The sequence below is a fragment of the Gopherus flavomarginatus genome, chromosome 1 (genome assembly GCF_025201925.1).
Source record: "Gopherus flavomarginatus isolate rGopFla2 chromosome 1, rGopFla2.mat.asm, whole genome shotgun sequence".
Lineage (NCBI taxonomy): Eukaryota > Metazoa > Chordata > Testudines > Testudinidae > Gopherus > Gopherus flavomarginatus.
The window spans coordinates 81,123,618-81,145,932 of record NC_066617.1 but is presented as its reverse complement, the minus strand read 5'-3'; the positions used below and the strand labels follow the sequence as shown (position 1 = coordinate 81,145,932).

Genomic DNA, 22,315 nt, shown 5'->3' with positions numbered 1-22,315 from the left:
AGGTCAGAAGGGACCAATATGATCATCTAGTCTGACCCCCTGCACAAGGCAGTCCACAGAACCCTACCCATCCACTTTTATAACAACCCCTAACCCAGGACTGAGTTATTGAAATCCTCAAAATTGGTTTGAAGACCTCAAGCTGCAGAGAATCCACCAGAGTCTACACCAGGGCCAACTAGAGTGAGACAGTTGTCTCCCTTGCTCTAGACATAACACTACTGTTTATACAACCCAGAATGAGATTTGCTTTTTTTGCATCAGCATCACATTCTTAGCCCATATTCAGTTTGTGATCTGCTATAACCCCTAGCTCTTTTTCTGCAGTATTACTGCTGGCCATTATTTCCCATTTTGTTTTTGTGCATTTGATTTTTCCTTTATAACTGCAGTACTTTGCACTTGTCTATATTGAATTTCATCTTATTGATTTCAGACCAATTCTCCAATTTATCAAGATAAATTAAAATTCCAATCTCACCTTCCAAAGTGCTTGCAACCTCTCCAAGCTTGATGTTGTCTGCAATTTTTACATGTGTACTCTGTACATTCAAGTCATGAATGACAATGTTTAATAGTACAGACCCAGGAGTGACAGCTGTGAGACCTCACTTGACATGTCTTCCCAATTTGACAGTGAACTACAGAGAACTATTCTCTGAGTATGTTTTTTCAACCTGTTGGGCACCCACCCAGGAGCGGTGCCAGGGTTTTTGGCGCCCTAGGCGGGGGTCCTTCCGTGCTCCTGGTCGGCGGCAATTCGGCGGCGGGGGGGCCCTTCCTCACTCCCGGTCTTCGGGGTACTTCAGCAATGGGTCCCGGAGCGAGTGAACAACCCGCTGCAGAATTGCCACTGAAGACCCAGAGCGCGGAAGGACCCCCCGCTGCCGAATTGCCGCCGAGGGCCTCAAAATGCTGCCCTCCCAAATTGTGGCACCTGCGATCACCTAAATGGAAGCGTTGGCCGTGCACCCACCTTATAATAGTTTCATCTAGACCACATTTCCCTAGTTTGCTTATGAGACTGTCATGTGAGACTGTCTCAGAAACTTCACTAAAGTCCAGATATATCATATCTACTGCTTCCCCCTGTCCATTATGCCAGTTATCCTGTCAAAGAAAAAGAAGAAAATTAGAGTAGTTTAGAATGATTTATACTTGATATGTCCATGTTGGCTATTACTTCTCACCTTATTATCCACTAGCTGCTTAATAATATATCGTTTAGTAATTTGTTCCAGTATCTTTTTGGGTATCAAGGTTAGGATGACTGGTGTATAATTCACCAGGACCTCTTTATTCCCATTTTTAAAGACAGGTATTAATGTTTGCTATCCTCCAGGACCTCATCTGTCCTCTAAATGTTCTCTAAGATCATTACAAATGGCTCAGCTTGCATCAGCTAGTTCCTTAAGTGGTATGGGGAAGCTTCATCTGGCGCTGCTGACTTGAAGATATCTAATTTATCTAAAAAGAATGAGGAGTACTTGTGGCACCTTAGAGACTAACACATTTATTTGAACATAAGCTTTTGTGGGCTAAAACCCACTTCATCGGGTGCATGCAGTGGAAAATACAGTAGGAAGATATATATACACAGAGAACATGAAAAAATGGGTGTTGTCATACCAACTGTAACGAGAGTAATTAATTAAGGTGAGCTATTACGTGAGCTATTATCTACTAGTGTTTTTTCTCCTGCTCCCCTAAAAGCCCACTTTAATTAATTACTCTCAAATAAATGTGTTAGTCTCTAAGGTGCCACAAGTGCTCCTTGTTCTTTTTGCTGATACAGACTAACACGGCTACCACTCTGAAACCGGTAATTTATCTAAATATTCTTTAATCTGTTCTTTCCCTATTCTGGTCTATAATTGTTCTCACTTGTTAATATTATGTTAAGCATCTAGTCACAATCTTTTAATGGAGACTGAAGGAAAAAAAACACACACATTAAAGACGTCAGCCACTTGTGTCATCCATTATTTGTTCTCCTTTAAGAAATTTACACCTGCCTCTGTCTTAGAAGACTCTTCCTCATCCTAATAGTGATTGATGTCCTCTTGTTTTCATAGGTGCATATCTTGTGCCGTACTTAATTTTGCTGATGATAATAGGGATTCCACTTTTTTTCCTGGAGCTTTCTGTGGGCCAGAGAATCCGACGAGGAAGCATTGGCGTATGGAATTACATCAGCCCCACGCTTGGTGGAATTGGATTTGCAAGCTGTGTAGTAAGTTTATAATTTACATAGTCTGATGTTCTCCAGAACATCACAATGAAATACATTGGGACTTTCTGCTCAGTTTTAACCAAAGGTTAATAATTTGTGTCCTAGCTCCAGGTCTAATTTACAATGTTTACAGAATCCATAAAACTCATATTCTAATATATAAAAATATTAGTCTTTTGGGAAAAAGAGAGTCTGCTAAAATATTAGCAAGGTATGCAGGATAAACATACAAAAAAAATAATTTGGAAAATATTGGACTTTTGAGTATATCCGTAAGGGCCAAATCACAGAGCCTTTATTCATTCTTTACTCAATTTTATGTAGTGCAAGATTTAGCTTGTTTTATTTACTTAACTTAAGATATGCAATTGTTTAATAAAGCTTTTAAAATATCTTGTTTTATACTTCAGGTATGTTTCTTTGTGGCCCTCTACTACAATGTCATCATTGGATGGAGTTTGTTTTACTTTTCTCAGTCGTTTCAGCACCCCTTGCCATGGGATCAGTGTCCTTTGGTGAAAAATATTTCTCACACATGTAAGTATTGGGTATAGTCTTTTTTTACAGTCACTTTGGGCCTGATCCAAAATCCACTGAAGTCAAGGGCAGTCTCTGCACTAATTTCAATGGTCTTTGAGTTAGACCCTTTATTTGGCTATCGCCATTTTAAAAAAACAACTTTTTTTTAGGGCTGTCACGTTTAAAAAATAATAGAATACCGTTTATTTAAATATTTGTGGATGTTTTCTAAATTTTCAAATATATTGATTTCAATTACAACACAGAATATACAGAGTACAGTGCTCACTTTATATTTATTTTTATTACAAATATTTGCACTGTAAAAAAGAAAAGAAATAGTATTTTTCAATTCACTTAATACAAGTACTGCAGTGCAGTCTCTTTATCATGAAAGTTGAACTTACAACTGTAGAGTTATGTGCAAAAAAAAATGCATTCAAAAATAAAACAATGTAAAACTTTAGAGCCTACAAGTCCACTAAGTACTATTTCTTGTTCAGCCAATCGCTCAGACAAAATGTCTGGTTACAGTTTGCAGGAGATAATGCTGCCTGCTTCCTGTTTACAATGTCACCTAAAAGTGAGAACAGACGTTCTCATGGCACTGTTGTAACCGGCGTCGCAAGATATTTATATACCAGATACACTAAAGATTCATATGTCCCTTCATGCTTCAACCACCATTCCAGAGGACATGCATCCATGCTGATGACGGGTTCTGTTCGATAATGATCCAAAGCAGAGTGGACTGAAGCATGTTCATTTCCGTCATCTGAGTCAGATGCCACCAGCAGAAGGTTGATTTTCTCTTTTGGTGGTTTGGGTTCTGTAGTTTCCACATCTGAGTGTGGCTTTTTTAAGACTTTTGAAAGCATGCTCCACACCTCATCCCTCAGATTTTGGAAGCACTTCAGATTCTTAAACTTTGGATCGAGTGCTCTAGCTATCTTTAGAAATCTCACATTGGTACCTTTGCATTTCGTCAAATCTGCTGTGAAGCTGTTTTTAAAATGAACATGTGCTGGGTCATCATCCGAGACTGCTATAACATGAAATATATGGCAGAATGTGGGTAAAACAGAACAGGAGACATACAGTTCTCCCTCAAGGAGTTCTGTCACAAATGTAATTAATGCATTATTTTGTAATGACCATCATCAACATGGAAGCATGTCCTCTGGAATGGTGGCCTAAGCATGAAGGGGCATGCAAATGTTTAGCATATCTGGCACGAAAATACCTTGCAACGTCTGCAATAAAAGTGCCATGTGAATGCCTGTTCTCACTTTCAGGTGACACTGTAAATAAGAAGCAGTCAGCAGTATCTCCCATAAATGTAAACAAACTTGTTTGTCTTAGTGATTGGCTGAACAAGAAGGACTGAGTGGAGTGTAGGCTCTAAAGTTTTACATTGTTTTGTTTCTGAGTATAGTTATGTTCAAAAAATCTGCATTTGTAAGTTACACTTTCATGATAAAGATGTTGCGCTGCAGTACTTGTATGAGGTGAATTGAAAAATACTACAGAAAAAGCTGTTTTATCCGGCACTTCACCAACTGGAAGGCTCTATAAACCAGCATTTCTGATCTTCATTGTAATTCCAGTTTATAGTCTGGTTGGTGTGGGGCCAGCAGAGGCTTAGGGCACAGGAGGGGATGTGGAGCGTGGGCCCTAGGAGGGAGTTTGGTTGTGGGTGGGGGTTTGGGGCACGGGAGGGAGGGACGTGACTTGTCCCAGCTGCTCCTAGGCCAAGGCGCAGCAAGCAGCTCTGTGTGCTGCCCACGTCCTTCCCCGAGCACTAGCAACACAGCTTCCATTAGCTGGGTACCGGAGCCAATGGGAGCTGTGGGGGCGGCGCCCGTGCTTGGAGGCTCAGGCAGTGTGCAAAGCTGCCTGCTGCGCCTTCATGTAGGAGCAGCTGGGACAGGTCACCGCTTGCGGGGACCCACTCAAGGTGAGCAGCCCTGAGATTTGGCACCCCGCAACCTGTCCCGTGCCCCAAACCGCTGCCTCAAACCCCATCCTGCACCCAAACTTCCTCCCAGAGCCCATGCTCCACACCCCCTCTCCCACCCAAACTCCCTCCCTCTTAGTTAATCAGCATTTTTCACTTACCAGCATCCCCTATTCGCCCAACATGCTGGACAAAACAGCTTTTACTGTATTTCTTTTCTCATTTTTACACTGCAAGTATTTGTAATAAAAAATATTAATATAAAGTGAGTACTGTACACTTGGTATTCTGTGATGTAATAGAAATCAACATTTTTGAAAATGTAGAAAAAGATCCACAAATATATTAAATTTCAACAGTGCGAGTGCAATTAATTTTTTAATTATGATTAATTTTTTTGAGTTAATCACGTGAGTTAACTGCGATTAATTGACAGCTCTACTTTTTTTTAACCTACTAGTCTTTAAGTAACACCTAAGATTAATGTAACTGAAAGAGACTAGAGAAAAAGATATATTTTCTCTGTATTTTCCAGTTAGTTTGCTTTGCATATTTGACAGCATGCCATATATAGTCCGTTTCCATGAGTGGCGGGTTGACCCCATTTGAGAAACCCTGGCCTAGTACATCCTATCACACACCCTTATTTGAAAATGGCTTCACCATATTTATTTCAAAATTAACATCATCCACATTTCAGAATAACTTTATAGTAAATTACTTTCCATAATGATAATGGAAAACCTGGCACATGATTCACAGCTTCATAATGCAGAAAGTCTAATTTATGCATAATTGATTACATTCACTTTTGCGCAGAAAACTATGTCCAAGGCCTATGTGCAGTACTCAAAGCCCTATTTTGAGGACTTACATGGGATTTAAGTGATTCATAGGCTTTGGGTTGGTGTTCTGCGCATGAATGAATTTCACTTCTGGGGAGTACAGTTGGGTATTTTTTCAAGGGCCTTATTCAAAACTTTCCATTCAGTAGGTCTCAGATTCCATCTTTGAACTATGATGTTTTCATATTAATAGACTTTAAAATGATGCCCCCATGGTAATAAAATATATAAGAACTAATTCAAGGTTGCTGTGATGCTTTGCTGTAAGATTGTGAAAGTACTTTTTACCGAACGTCCAAAGATCAATAATGATTTGTTGACTTTTTTGCCAGTTGTGGAGCCTGAGTGTGAAAAAAGCTCTGCTACCACCTATTACTGGTACAGAGAAGCACTGAACATTTCCAACTCTCTCTCAGAGAGTGGGGGTCTGAACTGGAAAATGACTCTGTGCTTGCTGGCTGCCTGGATTCTGGTTTGCCTGGCAATGATCAAAGGCATTCAGTCTTCAGGCAAAGTGAGTATATTCTTTGTCTTAATTACAGTGTTTTACTTTCTGTACATTCTTACTTGCCACTTCCTTTACGTACCGTCTCATAAAATCTGCACGAGCAGACTAAAGGCTGTGACTCATCTAGAATTTTTATAATCTCAGGTAGAGAACTGTTGATACCTAAGCATAAAACTGTAGACATAATGTTTGGTTATAAAGAGAGAGTGCTGAAGTCTGAGAACCCATTTTTTTTTCATTTGACATAAATAATGCAGGTAATTTCACCTCTGTTTATTGCATCACTGATACATGTATATATGTTTTTGTGTCAGATAAAGAGATGAGATGGCTCCCACCACATCCATTCCCATTTACAGGATGGTAGATTGCTTCCTTATGATCTGTTATCATTTTGTTCCCCTATCTCACAGAGTCCCATGCTGCTGTAACATCCTTGATCATGAGGGCTGGATACAGCTCCCTTTGGAAGCCTTCATTGTTTCTTTTCAACCTTTTTGATTAGCCATCCCCTTTTGCTGCTGAGGAGGAGAGGGATAGATGCCACAGAGTAATTCTCATGCTTGAACTCTCTCTCATGTGTGCTCTCTGTGTTAAAGAGTCATTTGGGCCAGCAAGAAAGTAAAGAAGAGCACAAGCATGAAAATGACTCTATAGTCCAGTAGTTAGAGCACTGGGAGGTGGGGACTGAGGATCCAGCCTTCCTGTGTTAATTACTAATTATCCAGAGTGCACAGCTTCAGCAGAAGAGAGCTCCCACATCAGAATATGCCATAGCCCAGTGGCAGATCCCTGCTCAAATTCCTTCACCTCCTCAGGGAGAGTGGGTCTTGAACTGTGAGTTTCCCACATGCCAGGAGAATACCCTTACCACTGGGCTAAATGTTAAGAGGGTAGATGTCCTCTTCCTCCTTCTCCTGTCTATTTTGTGTAAACTCACCTGAGGGGCCCAATCTATTAGCTGTGTTTGGAGGCTGTCCACCATCAGGCACACACATAACTGAGGAGACAGAAAGCCAATCTTCCCCGGATATGTGAATTGCTCTGGGGATTAGATGGGAGATAGGCATGCAGGTGCCTAGAGAGAGGCAGCAATGTACATTCCAGAGGCAGAATCATAGGTGCCTAGGGAAACTTTACAGTAAAATCTTGGGTGCCAAGTGAGTTTAGGCACCTATAGGCGTCAGTGGAAATTTTATGCATCACAGTAAAGCTTAAAACTGGGACTGTCAATAAAGTTACATGTGAGTGTAAATGTTTACAGGGTTGGGTCCTAAATCGGGCTGTCTCAACTAGCATTTAGAAAGGAGACACCTGAGGAATGCTGCAGGAAGGTCTGAAGTTTATGGAGGGGCATTTTGGGATGGATCTAGAAGGTGGCAATGGCAATAATCTTCCCCCTGGGTTCGTCCTCCAGTTATTCCTGATCCTAAGTGAGTCTACAAAATTTGTATTTAACATGACTGGAAGTACTCACCTAGAACTTCCACCCATAATCTGCTGCCCTGGAGGCAAGAGGACTGAGTCAAATGTCAGGCTGTATTATAAAATCCTAGCCAAATTTAAGGGAATTCATCTTTCCTCTACATTCAGCCCCAGATAAGAAAAAAAAATTGCCCTTATGACTGGCTGGTTCTGGCACCTCATTGTTGACAGCATCATCTGCTCAGTTCTTTGCAATCAGAAAATCTTGTGATAGGATGTTACATCAGATCATGGGGAATTATCACATGCCTCTTTAGCATATTCCAGTAACAGATATGATTTAAGTGTGGCCTGTTTTGACACATAACGAAACGATTGAGCTTTCCAAGCACCAAACCCATTTACTAGCCTTTTCAAGAACAGATAAGGAATGAAAGATAGCATTTTACTTATTGGATACTGTTTTCTTTCCAGTATGAGATCAGATAAGTTAACAATAAAGCAAAAAGATATTTATCACAAGGGGTTGCAAGTACCCCCGAAAATTAAGCTATATGCTTGTAAAACCAAATGAAGTCAGCCCTCAAGTATAAGGCAAGAACCTGGTCCTTAGCTGCATTGGTGTTGTAGAGTGTAGGAGTAGGGTTGTCCTGGCTCAGAAAGTTGGTCTGGATTGTATTCTAGGGCTCTAAAGTGTTCTAACTTTTGTGCCTACTAGCCCAGTGAGATATGATCTTCAGGCAAGGGGGAACGGTCCAATCCCTATGCAACATGGCTCAAATCCCATGGATTTTGGGGCATTTGCACATGGTTTTGGGCTTCCCTTCCTTCTTGGCAATACACATTATTTGGTCGGGTGAACCCACTGAGCTACCTGTTATCCCCCTTCCAAAGGGAGTACAAGTTGCAGATAATAACAATGCTGCAAAAAGCAGCCACTTTCTTCATCATGGTTTCTGCCTGAAACAGAGTACATTTAGAAACGGAAGCAAAGTCCTTAAGAGTGGCTGCTCCCCACTCCTCTCATCAGGACTGACATACTCATTGGATTTCCATGGAACCCCAATTCTGTGTTGTTCAACCAACCAGAGCAGATATTGTACTATAATTGTTTCTGCAATTTGGGGAACCATTTGAGAAATGTTACCTTGTTTTTGCTCCTTTCTGCACCATAGAGGGGAACAGAGAGTCTGTCTTGCAATTTAATCTTGGTCATGCAATTGACTATAGAAAATGAAACTCTGGAAAAAGAAAAAAAGCCATGCATGTCTTTTTAATGTTCTTTTAATGTTTTTCAGATCATGTATTTTAGTTCCCTTTTCCCTTATGTGGTACTTATATGCTTTCTAGTCAGAGGACTGCTCTTAAATGGTTCCATGGATGGAATTCGTCACATGTTTACACCTAAGGTATGTGCTTAGTTTCCATTGAATGTGCACATGTTGCTTCAATGGAAAATTGTTCATTTATGAATTCTTTGAATAATAAAACACTGGGCTTAGCAGCCTTCTTTCAGGACCTGCTCCTGCTCCCACTGTAATAAATGGGACATTTTTCATTGACTTCAGTGGCACAGGATCAAGCCCTTAGAGCCTACCTGCTCAGAAATACATACGGGATCTGTTCCTGTTTCTGTACAAGTCAGTTCTATAGCTGAGTTAAGTGGAAGCAGGACCGGCCCTCACAGATGAATATTAAATAATATATGAGAAAACTGAAGGGGTCATTGTGGCCAGAGAAAAACAACAAGAAGGTTACCCCTTGTTTGAATGTCGGGAACACCATCAGTAGGTTAAAATAACCTATGTTAGCAATCGTATTGTTTTTTACTTGCATGATAGTAATGCTAAGAGTCCCTAACCGAGATCCAGGCCCATTATGCTAGGCACTGTACAAACACATAGTGAGAGACAGTCTGTGCCCTAAATTAGCGTACCAGCTAAATAGACAAGACAGTTGCTGGGTGGTTGAGAGGAAGTGTTGTCCCAATTTCTACAGATGGAAAACCAAGGCATAGAGATATTAAGTGACTTGCCTACGGTCATACAGGAAACCTGTAGCAGAGGCAGGAATTGAACTGAGAGCTCCTGAGGTGTAGTTCAGTGCTTTAACTGAGAGCTCTTGATTTGCAATTCAGTGCTTCAAACACAGGACTATCTTTCTTTTAACCATAAAAACGCTCTGGGGCCAGATCCTGAAGGAAGCTAAGTTCCCCAGCTCCCACTGAACAAAAGGGATTCAGCATCTCTTAGGAGTTGTCCCATCATGATTTAAACATAGTGATAAGTACATTACAAATAATACTGATGATTTTTTTTTGTTAAAAGAGTTTAGTAATAAAATTGTTCATATAAATAATGTTTAAAGAAAAATGTATTCTTAATATTTTCCATTGGTCTCCAGATATGTGTCTCAAAACCAGATTTTCATTACTATCGAATGATGGTATAAATACAGGAGGGGATAATGTTGTTTGCAGTGTATATAACCAGAAGATTGTCACTTGAACATTGGCTTGATGTAGATAGAGTAGCAAACGAAATATATATAGGCCTGATTCAAAGCACATTAAAGTCAGTTACTAGGGCAGAAATATCACATTATGTGGAGAAATCTTTCCTTATACTCCACAAAAACTGAAATGAAAATCCTCTATATTAACAGAGCAAATAAAAATGTGAAAAAAATGTTCTGACATGCTGGCAGGAATTAAGAGTGTATATTTAGCTCCATCTAGTGAGCAAGCACTAGAAATGATTCTGTGATAGATACACTCAACATTTGAAGTATTTGTAGAGTACAGCATATCTGTTTGTACCATTTGTAATTACAGTACTGTGCATCTTTATAGAAAAATATATATTTTCACTTTCACACTAAAGATCCATTTGTCAGAACTTCCAGGATCATAATTAGATTTATGAAAAAAGCTCCTTTACAGTTTACATATGATATATGTGTAATCTTTCCAATTTTTACAGAAAGTTGGAAACTTTTCTAAAATTGCATTGAAGTAACTTGAGGCATATTTTGCTTAAAGTAAGGAAAAAACAATAAATTAATGTAACTATTCTGATGCTTTTATTTTCTTATAAAACTAATGAAATTTAAATACAAAGCATGTCATCAAAATTAAGGTCTTTTCATGTTATATATAATTTCATAACATATTTATGAAGGTATGGTTCAGTTTGATCTCAGTAGAGAAATCTAATATGTCCAACTTAACATCAGCTTCTGACCTTCTTTGAGATCTATGGAAGAAAAACAACATATAAGAACTAGACAGTGTTGTTATTCTGTTGTGATCTACTAATTGGGTAGATCCAAGATAAACAGGTGATGGAGTATAAATTATCTAGTTTCACCAAAGGCATTCATTGAAATTGGATTGGCTGAAGAAGCAATGCAAATGGAATTTACAATCAATTTTCAGTGCAGCTCCAAATTTTCACTTGGATATGTGATCTATTTAAGTCAGTGAGAGGTTTATGTGTATATTTGAAGACAGAATCTGACCCACAGATATCAGCATAGGTTATAGTGGCCAGATTTTATTCTGCTCGTTGAATCTTTCTGCACAGACTATAACGTAAGTGCATTCACAGAACTCTCGCTTGTTAACACAACACAATTCCACATGATCCTTCATGTAATTCATTTTTGTTATTCCAACAATCTTCAACATACTTTATTTTAATTTTATAAAGGAAACATATCCCAAAATATCTTAACAATTGCAATTTAAATCAATTAATCCAGTTAAATAGGAAACATACTATAATATGGCCTCCAATACCAGGGTACAACTAGCTACTATTTTAACAATGAACATAACTGGCCAGCAGTGGCTCATTATGTTCCTCTTGGACTGTGTGTAAAGCCAGTGAAAATCTTGGTCCATACATTCTTCCAGTGGTATAATTAATATTCAGCTTTTGTTCTAATATCGTATAAATAAATTTGCGCTTTAGCATTTTAGTTTGTGTGGGTTATCTTACAGGATTTTATGTTGTCTATCCATACAAAAAAAATACTGTATTTTCTAGCTGACGTATATTGTGTCTAATTTCAAACAGCTTGAAATAATGCTGGAGCCCAAGGTCTGGAGAGAAGCTGCTACTCAGGTGTTCTTTGCCTTAGGGCTTGGATTTGGTGGAGTCATTGCCTTTTCAAGCTACAACAAGAGAGACAACAACTGCCATTTCGATGCTGTTCTGGTGTCCTTCATCAATTTTTTCACTTCTGTGCTGGCAACTTTGGTGGTGTTTGCTGTTCTGGGCTTCAAAGCAAATATCATAAATGAGAAATGCATTACCCAGTATGAATATTCATTTATTTTCTTCATTTTTATGGTATATTTCACTTAGGAATTCACACAAGAAGTCCTCTGATTTATTATCACTATTTCATTGTGTTTTACAGAAATTCAGAAAAGATTTTAAATCTTTTGAAAATAGGCAATCTGAGCCAGGATATGATCCCCCATCATATCAATTTCTCTAGCATCACAGCAGAGGATTACAATTTAGTTTATGACATCATTCAAAAAGTTAAAGAAGAAGAATTTCTGGCTCTTGGCCTGAAATCCTGTCAGATTGAAGATGAACTTAATAAGGTTAGAATGATGTTTGTGTCTTCAATACAAAGATTATGAATGGTTAGGTATTTTATTAGCCATCTGTTACTGTGAAATATAAAGAATGCAGTATTCTATATCTAAAATTGGCTTTATTTTCTGAGCAGCCCCTCATCTGTAAACAAATGGGCATAATCTAAAGCCCCAATCAGATTTTTTGGATCAGTCCCCTAATCAATGTCTCTGCATTGAGTGACTGTATGCTATGGTCAAGATATACTGGTCCTGAGGTCATAAAATATAACGAGCCTGATTTTCAGACATTTAGAACATGCAATATTATGGATGGGAGGCAGAATTTGTGTACACAAGCTTACAAAAATATGTGAATAAATATTGACCCACTGTTAGTTTGACTCATAGTTTGCTCTGTTGTCTCCATTAATCATCTCATGTGGCTTTCTTATTGACAGGCTGTTCAAGGCACTGGTTTAGCTTTTATTGCCTTTACAGAAGCAATGACCCACTTCCCTGCTTCTCCTTTCTGGTCAGTGATGTTCTTCCTCATGTTGTTAAATCTGGGACTTGGCAGTATGTTTGGAACCATTGAAGGAATCATCACACCTATTGTTGATGCCTTCAAAGTAAGGAAAGAAATTCTTACTGGTGAGTTTTACAAGTTTTCATCTCTCATTAGCCTAATAAAATAGATCTCCTCCTTACTTCTTTGGAGAAGAATAATAGGCATTTCATGTTTTTATTGGCATGAAGAGTTGCGCCACAGAATATAGCATAGTGTAATTTAACTGCAGTCTAGTCTGTACTCTCTATTCCCCAGCACCAAATACATAGCTCCATAAAGAATTTTTACTGTGTGTAATTCAAGTTGTATAACAGTTTCCATTCTGAGCTCCTTTAAAGTCAGTCATTCTTAAGTCTCCCAAAATGTTCACCATTCAAGCATAGACAAGTATGACAATGTAAATAAAAAAGAATGAAAAAAATAAATATAAGATGCTAAAAGTTATGCACAAAGGAATGAAAGTTTCACATGCAGCCTTAATAGTGGCTTGTCCTGATTTATGAGTGATTAATGGGGCATCCTTAACCATCTTTTACTAATCTTTTCTTTAGATAGAGGAAAAAATGAGGTAAAGAAATAAACAGTGAGATGAAATTTGCAGTTCAAAAAGTCTATAGAACTACCACAGTGGACTAAGCAAATTGCCCATTCACTCTGATAGCCTACTGCCAGAAATGTTCTGTGTCAGATATTTATGAAGAAGATAGCATCCCTGCACCCACAATTCATAAAAAATACATTTTTACTGAGAGTTAGGCCCAGCCAGTAATGAACTGGGCTCCTATGGGTTCCTATACAATTTTGAAAATCCCACTAGGCACCTGTCTAAATCTTAGGTGCCTGAATAGCTTTAAAAATCTGGCCTTGGAGGACTTAGTTAACAAGTAGTGCTTAAAAGGAAACATGTGCTTCAGTTGTTTGCTCGATCAGGGCCTTACAATTTTCACAAAGGCTAATCAGCAGATATTCATGAATGCTGAGCCATTGAATAGAAATGCTCACCACTTCTGAAAAACAGCCCTTAAGTTCTTTTGCTTCTTTAAAACCCTATCAAATAACTTGTGTAACATTAATATAGTTTGAAAATTAGCTACTTGTTCTGAATGTGTATATGAATGCCTTGTTGCCACGTAATACAATTTTAGCACTTCACAATAAAATGTTTTCAGAATTGATCTCTAACCTCCAAATTCTACTCTGGATTATATCTCATACAGTGCCAGTTGAATTGCACAGCATAAACACCAACAGGAGAATTTGGCATGAAGAGTCATAGATACCCACAAATCTGCAATTTTGATTAAAGTGTTCCTGCATTTGTAACTTGCAGCATTATGGGCCTGATTCAGCAAAGCACTCAAGTATCTCCAAATCTCCATTGCCTTCACTGAGACTTATCTCATGCTTAAATACTTTGGGGTGTATGTGTTCAGTGACATTAGTGCTCTTATCCGAGTCTCCGTATACATATTGTTGCATACTCTGGCTATATACAACATGAAGGCATAGAGGGAAGAGTTAATGATTCAGGGATAATCTCTAATCTGAGAGTGGGATTTTCAAAAGCACACAGTATGGGGCTAAATCTGTTTCACTGAAGTCTCTAGGATAACTCCTATTGATTTTAGTGGGAGCAGTTAGGCCAGTGCTGAGCCCTTTTGAAGATTCCACCCTAACCTTCCCTGCTTTTGTCAATTTGTGTTGGGCCCTGAATGCTATGATTAACATCCATTTTTTATTTTAATAGATGTTTCTTTATGAATGCTTTAATTCAAAACTTTTTTCTCCAAAAGATATTAATAAAGTAAACTGTGGCTACACGATAAAAAAAGATAAATTTATTTTTATATGACCATATTTACAAAATTATTGTTCTCTTTCCTTACAGTACTTAAGTCAATACATATATTGGCTGGAGTATAACCAGTGGCCCTTATGGGGTACTGTTACACTTTGGGGCCAATCCTACAAGTCTTCTCTGTTTGGAGTACAGCCAACTTCAAATTCTTCCAGAATTTGTCTCACTGTATTACTATTGTGGGGTCCAGTCCCATTCCCACTGAAGCCAATGGCAGAAATCCCATTGACTTTCATCACTGAATTTCATTGACTTTGGGACGGAGATTGCCAGCTGAACTTTAGAAGAAGAAAAGGTTGTGATGCTGTTGCTTTGAAAGCAAGTAAATGCACATAGTTCCCATGGCAAGTGAATGCAATCTGAATCAAGGTGGCAGTGAATGAGTCTACCTAGTAAACCTATATAGTTGTTTGGTTTTGAAAGATGTGGTCTAAAATTTTGACGCACTTAACTTTAGTTGATGGAAAGAGAGAACTAAGGACCAGTTCACAGCATGAACTGCATTAAGTGTACCGTTTTCCTGGATTCCACCCTTACATTCACTCTAAGTGTCTAATGATAAATAGTCCTGGATTCAGCAAAGAACTTATTTTGCTGAATCAAGGCTGCCTTACGTTCTAGTAATTACTTCAAATTTTTGACTGCTAGCTGCCTAGGGAATGGCTAAGATTCCTTTGATGGCTTTACTGTGCCAGTGCAAAGGTGGGAAGAAAAGAAGGGAAAACTAGTGTAAATAATTAATAAAGCGAAACAATTATTATTTTGATGTTTGGTAACTTGCTTTCTTCCTTCCTTTTTCTGATGCATGATTATGGTTACAATTCTAATTTCTGTCCTTTGTTCCAGTCATCTGCTGTCTGGTGGCATTTTTAATTGGCCTGATCTTTGTGCAGCGCTCTGGAAATTATTTTGTCACAATGTTTGATGATTATTCTGCTACTCTGCCTCTACTTATTGTGGTCATTTTGGAGAATATTGCCATTTCTCAAGTTTATGGGATAGACAAGTAAGTTCAGGAAATGGAGTCACTCCTTTCGGTGATTGTTAATATGCTGATACTATTCGTCGTTATCCTTATTATTGTTTTAGTTGTATAGGATAAGCAGCCCACTGGATGAGGTAAAGACAGATCCCTGCCACAGAGAACTTTCAGATGATCTAGGCAGCATACAAAAACAGAGAAGGGAAGGGGAACGATGAACTGAAGAGTGAAATCAAGCCTTCATCTTGGGGTTGTTTTTTTCTTGTGTGTGTAGGTACATTATTTCTGGTAGGTTATGGGTGTCAGGGTGGGTGAGCCTGTGCTTGTAGGACTCCTGAGGGAAGTGCGTTTTTAAGGACGGATTTGGAGTATGTATTGGACCAGGGTAGGAGGAGGGTTATAAATCTATGGGGGCAGTATGGAAGAAGGCCTGCAAGCACGAATAGTAGAGGGACACAGAGGGCTGATTAGACCAGTGCAACAGAGACGAGGAAGTCAGTGGCAAGAGACAAGGTCAGAGAGATGGGCAGGATGAGAAGAGTCTTGAAGTCAAGGAAGAGGAGTATAAATTTGATCTACACAGCAAGAGGAAGCCAATGGAGGGATTTCAAGAAGAGTTAAACATACTTAGAGTAGTGGGTGAGAAAAAATATATGATTTTTAACAGATTGAATTATTTGACAATATGACATGAGAGGTAGTCTCTCAAGTTGGAAGGCGCCAGCCCATTTAAGTCTTTTTAGGTCAAAATCAACACATTAATTAGACTAAATACAGAAACTAACAGTCAGCCAGTGCAGATCGTGGAACTGTAATGTAACACACTCTCATCAAGGTGTACTACTTACTAGACTGGCTACTGCCTACTACACCAGCTAAAGTTTCTAGATTGAGTCAAGGTAAAGTCCCATGCGAAATGCATTGCATTAATCTAGTCTTGAGGTGTCACAGGCATGGAACAGGGTACCCAGATCCAAATTAAAAGAAAACTGTTTCAATCAACTAGTCAGCGCAGATGATGAAAAGAATATGGCTTTGTTGTAAATCTAGTCTCAGATTTAATAATCATGAAGCATTGACCCTACATATGTCAAATGCATTTGTCTCCTGTCTTGATTTATCAGTCAAAGGTATTACTTTGGCAGTGGTTCCACAGGGTATCCTGATGATTCAACTGAAAGTGTCTGTGAGTCACGGCATGTACTGTAGTCCAGCATTCAAACGGACCTTTGAATTCATTGCTAAGCTCTATACATCACTCATGGTGTATATATCCCTGCACTAACCTCAGTATGGAACCAAATATTATTTGCAGAGACCACTTGAATCTGAAGTACTCAAACTGTCATTGACAAGTAGCTATTAATTATCAGGCCTAGAAGCTTCAGTCAAAGGTCAGGACCACATTGTGGTAGATGCTGGGCAAACATAGTACAAAAAGGTAGTGCCTGTCCCATACAGCTAATAATCTAAGTGTAAGAAAAGAGACAGCAGGTGGATACAGACCGACGGGGGAACACAGGGAAACATGAAACAATATTGATCAGCCTGATAGGCAGCGGTCTCAGCACAGCACCTATCCCTCAAGATTTCTATAGGCATCACAGCAAAGGAGAGTTTCGGGGAGGTGACCTTGTGGATGCTTATGTGGAACACCTCCCAAGCATGAGGAGCAGCATAGGAGAAAGTAAGAAAGTGTTTGAAAATGTAACAAGTGGGTGATGAAGGCTGTCATCATTGACAGATCAGAGGCAGGAAATGACATCTTGATCTTATATGAAAGATGATAGGTAGTGTGGGGTTAGGTCATGAAGAATCTTAAAAGTGAAGACAAGTAGCTTATGTTTGCTATGATGGAGAAAGAGGATCTATATACCAAGGGTTAAAGCCATTTGTGAAATCAGTTATTTTTACTAGTTTTAACTATGTCCTTTGCTCACAATGAAGTATATTTTCAGTGGTATGTTTCCAGGAATTAGATGAGATTTTATGTCATAGTAACCTTGTATGGGGCATTTCTTCCACAACATTAATTACAGTAGAAACATTTTGTTACAGTAACATTCAAATAGGGAAATGAAACAGCAAAGGAGTTAAAATGCTGTCAGAGTTTGCTGACCAAACCCAAAAGGAACCAGTTCTAAGTTAACATTCTCATTTTCTGCTGGCATTGGAGTATGTATACTTTTTCATCAGAAAGTCCTAAAACAATAGGCTTGGTTCAGAACATATGTTGCACTACCAAGGAACAGTGGCAGTCAAGACCTCACACAGTCATTCAACAACTGATGAGGTGCAAAATGGTAGCTTGTTGATAATGTAAATTATTATAATATATAGCTCACTTGAATTCAAAATTAGTTTTGTAACATCTATTTTGTCCTTTCTGGTTCCCTACTTGTATGTGAATTCAAAAGTAATGGCATATGCCTAAATAGATATCCCAGCACAATATGAACACAACACTTCAGTAGGTTTTGAGTTGGGTTCAGGGTAATATTTCTTTTTACACTTAGACTGGTTTGGGGTAGCATCTTTGAACTAGCAGACAGCTGCAAGAATGGGTTGGAAAAGCTTATAACAGTGGGGTTTTTTTCCTAATGTATCACTCCTAAACATCAGTGTTAAATCTTTCTGAGCTGAACACTCTGGATTTTCACAATGATTCATCAACATTCAAAATATGTTTCTTTCTTATTTTAGGGTCATCTATTCAGGGGCGGCTCTAGCTTTTTTGCCGCCAGCACGGCAGGCAGGCTGCCTTCGGCGGTTTGCCTGTGGGAGGTCCCTGGTCCTGCGGCTTCGGCGGCTTGCCTGCGGCAGGTCCGCCGGTCCTGTGGCTTCAGCATACCCGCCGCCGAATTGCTGCTGAATCCGTGGGACCAGCAGACCTCCCGCAGGCAAGCCGCTGAATCCGCGGGACCAGCAGACCTCCCGCAGGCAAGCCGCCGAAGCTGTGGGACCGGAGACCTCCCGCAGGCAAGCTGCCGAAGGCTGCCTGACTGCCGCCCTTGCAGGGACTGGCAGGGCGGCCCTCGCAGCTTGCCGCCCCAGGCACGTGCTTGGTGCTCTGGTGCCTGGAGCCGCTGCTGCATCTAATCTATATTTGTGACACACCAGGAACTAAACATTGGCCTAACATCATTTAGGGATCACACTCATTTCTGCTTGTGGCTTAATCAGGATTCAAACGTAAGTTTTCTGGCACTCTGAGTGAACTTGATCTGAGCTGATTCAACCTTTGTTAATACAGGTACTGTTTGTAAACCATACAATTGATCTAAATGCAGATATTTCTATTTTACCTTTTATTGGTGTGCCGATTGTTGCAAATTAGCTGATATGTCTCAACTATATACACTCAAAACCTCAGTTTCTGAACTAATAATGTGCATTTCCCCCTAGATTTATGGAGGACCTTAAGGATATGCTTGGTTTTTCTCCAAACCAGTATTATTACTACATATGGAAGTATGTTTCCCCTGTAGTATTGTTATTTTTGCTGGTAGCTAGTATTGTCCAAATGGGATTAAGTCCTCCTGGTTACAATGCATGGATTGAAGAAAAGGTAAATAACAACATATACCATTGCCAGAATAATGTAACATGTATTTAAGGTGCTTTTGCTAGCCCATGAAAAGACACTTTTGTAATTCATATAGTTCATTACAAATGTAAACAAAGCCACTTTTGTTTCTAGTTATACTAATACAAAACCATCACTACTTTTAATATAGCATTGGTTCTTTCATTTCCAAAAAAGGTAGTCACTGGATGACACCTCCCTTTTATCTTGTGTCAGTGCTGATTTGTTGGGTTGCATGTGTGAGAGATAGGGTGAAAGGGGGAAGTATTAAGGCATTTGTTTGTTTGTTTAAATTAAAGCAGAATACACAGTGGTGGCACTGAGCTAGCATCAGTTGTTTCATCATGGAACTAAATATTCAGATTAGGCATTTAATGGCCACTCCCCTTGGAAGCTGGAACACCATATCAGTGAACAGCTACTTTATAGAATAATCTATGATTGTCTAGTATAGTGGAATAAGGACAGTCAGTTTCTAGGAAATCTAGCTATATTGTTTTTCAGCAAAGAATTGGTAATGTTCTGTTTTCTATGTTTTTTTGCAACATTAGCACTGCTGTTAGTGCTTATTTCATCTCATGTAGCAACACCAAATCTGGAGTTGAGAGCTAATCAAAATGTGGGGGAAGTTAATGTTTGATATGAATAGGAGTTTCGCCTGGATTAGGATTGCAAGCTTTGTCTCTTATTAAGTAACAACGTATTAATTGCCTTTCTCTTGTCCCGCATAGGCTACTGAGGAGTTCCTGAGCTATCCACCCTGGGGAATGATTGTCTGTATATCTCTGATGATATTGGCAATACTTCCTGTCCCTATAGTCTTCATAGTCCGCCGCTGCAATCTTATTGATGATAGCTCTGGTAGTTTGGCTGCTGTATCCTACAAAAGAGGACGGATAATAAAGGAGCCTGTTAATCTAGAGGGAGATGATGCAAGTCTGATTCATGGGAAGATTCCAAGTGAGCAGCCATCTCCAAATTTTGGTAAAAACATATACCGGAAACAGACTGGATCCCCAACTCTTGATACTGCTCCCAATGGACGCTATGGTATTGGCTATCTAATGGCAGATATGCCAGATATGCCAGAGTCTGACTTGTAGCTAGAGAACAAAATCACTTTTTTTTGTTTATACTGTATCACTAAACATTGGGTCTCTAAGACAAGTTGTCTGCTTAACTTACTAGAGTGCGATCTCAGGTGCCCCCTAGCTACACTCTTTAAAATGTCATGACGGTACATACAGAGTGAAAATTCTCTTTGTATTGATCTTCTGGTTTTATATTGCATTAGAACATAAGAACAGCCATATTGGGTCAAACCACAAGCCCATCCAACCCACTCTCATGTCCTCTGACAGTCGCCAATGCCAGGTGCCCCAGAGGGATGAACAGAACAGGCAATCATCAAGCCATCCATTCTCAGTCACCCAACCCCAGCCTCCATCAATCAGATGCCAGGGACACCATCTCTGCCTATCCTGGCTAATAGCCATTGATGGATCTATCCTCCATGAATTTATCTAGTTCTTTTTTGAACCCTGTTATAGTCTTGGCCTTCACAACATCCTCTGGCAAAGAGTTCCACAGATTGACTGTGCGTTGTGTGAAGAAATACTTCCTTTTGTTTCTTTTAAACATGCTGCCTATTAATTTCATTTGGTGACCTGCTAGTTCTTGTGTTATGAGGAGTAAATAACACTTCCTTATTTACTTTCTCCACACCAGTCATGATTTTATAGACCTCAATCATATCCCCCCTTAGTTGTCTTTTTTCCAAGCTGAAAAGTCCCAGTCTTATTAATCATGTTCCATGGCCCTAATCATTTTTGTTGCCCTTCTGTGAACCTTTTCCAAATCCAATATATATATATATATATATATTTTTAGATGGGGCAACCACATCTGCATGCAGTATTCAATATGTGGGCATACCATGGATTTGTATAGAGGCAATATGATATTTTTTCTATCCACAGTGACTCCAAGATCTCTTTCTTGAGTGGTAACAGCTAATTTAGACCGCATAATTTTGTATGTATAGCTTGGATTATGTTTTCCAATGTGCATTACTTTACATCTATCAACATAAAATTTCATCTGCCATTTTGTTGCCCCGTCACCCAGTTTTGTGAGATCCCTTTTGTAACTCTTTGCAGTCTGCTTTGGACTTGACTATCTTGAGTGTTGAAGGGAAAACATACCACATTAAAAAAATCAGTGATGGCCTAGGTCTGTCAAGATAGCCAAGATTTTTTTTTAAATTTAATTTGAAAGCTTTCTGTCTATAAAGTACAGTTCTTATCTCAGTTTGCAGCAATTTCTCAATTGATGTAATATTTCTGACTTAGTTTAACTGAAAATCTCTTTTTTGATTTCAGGTTAACTCCCAAATATTAGAAGTGAGCCTCAAAAATAGTTCACCAAACCCATATTTCTTCACACAATTGTATATACATTATGTAGATATGCTGTACTTATTTTGTTAGCACTGATAATTACTTGGGCTATTAGCTGAGTACAAAATCTTGCAAACTATTTTCTTATGTAACAGCTGTATAGAAAAGTAGTATTAGAAAACCAAGGAGGAGGCTTCTAATGGGAATACAAGAAAGATTCCCAGTTCACTGAGGACTGCTTAAGCTGTGGCTGTATATTTTATGTAAAATATTTTCTTTTTCAGTGTGAAAATGATGTAAGAGCGAGTCACTCCAAGACTCTTAAGGATTATGCAGATTCTGCATTTTTTCTAAGCTGTGTGCCTAAAAAAACCCTTCTTGATATTTATTGTGGTTACAAGATTACATATATATTATATTTATATAATATACTTGTAATGTAAATATGTATATTAATACTGTATGTAATGGTTTCAAAACTTGAAGCAAGATGGCTTTTTTAATTAGTCTCTTTCTGTTTTGCTTCTGGTTTATGCAAAAAGAAATCCTTGGTTTTTTTAGTGAATGATTGTTAAGAACTGTATGGCATTACATTTTAATCTATGAATAAAGAGAGTGAAAAAAAGATGTTTATTTGTTATCGCCAGATATGTTTTTTATAGTGTAACACTCTTGCCTATCAGCTGGGCTAGCTGAAAGAACAGTGTTCACAAACTGGAGATAGGTTCTCAAAGCCTGTAAAAGCAAAAATATGTTTAACTGGGAGGTCATGTTTTCATTAAATTACTGCATCAGGAATAAGGATTTTTATTATTACTACAATAATTTATGTAGCCCTGTA

The 22,315-nt window shown here is 38.8% G+C and overlaps 1 protein-coding gene across 1 annotated transcript in view; it reads left to right on the top strand.

Moving 5' to 3' along the window:
* SLC6A15 (solute carrier family 6 member 15) overlaps positions 1-22,084 on the top strand; it is a 32,537-nt gene extending 10,453 nt beyond the window's left edge. Inside the window, exons 2-11 of the mRNA XM_050935029.1 lie at positions 2,076-2,233; positions 2,644-2,770; positions 5,887-6,068; positions 8,786-8,896; positions 11,567-11,808; positions 11,913-12,105; positions 12,540-12,732; positions 15,354-15,513; positions 18,895-19,057; positions 19,807-22,084. Of these exons, the coding sequence (XP_050790986.1) occupies positions 2,076-2,233; positions 2,644-2,770; positions 5,887-6,068; positions 8,786-8,896; positions 11,567-11,808; positions 11,913-12,105; positions 12,540-12,732; positions 15,354-15,513; positions 18,895-19,057; positions 19,807-20,178 (1,901 nt within the window). The 3' untranslated portion in view covers positions 20,179-22,084. The remainder of the gene's footprint in view (positions 1-2,075; positions 2,234-2,643; positions 2,771-5,886; positions 6,069-8,785; positions 8,897-11,566; positions 11,809-11,912; positions 12,106-12,539; positions 12,733-15,353; positions 15,514-18,894; positions 19,058-19,806) is intronic.
* Positions 22,085-22,315: the final 231 nt, after the last annotated feature.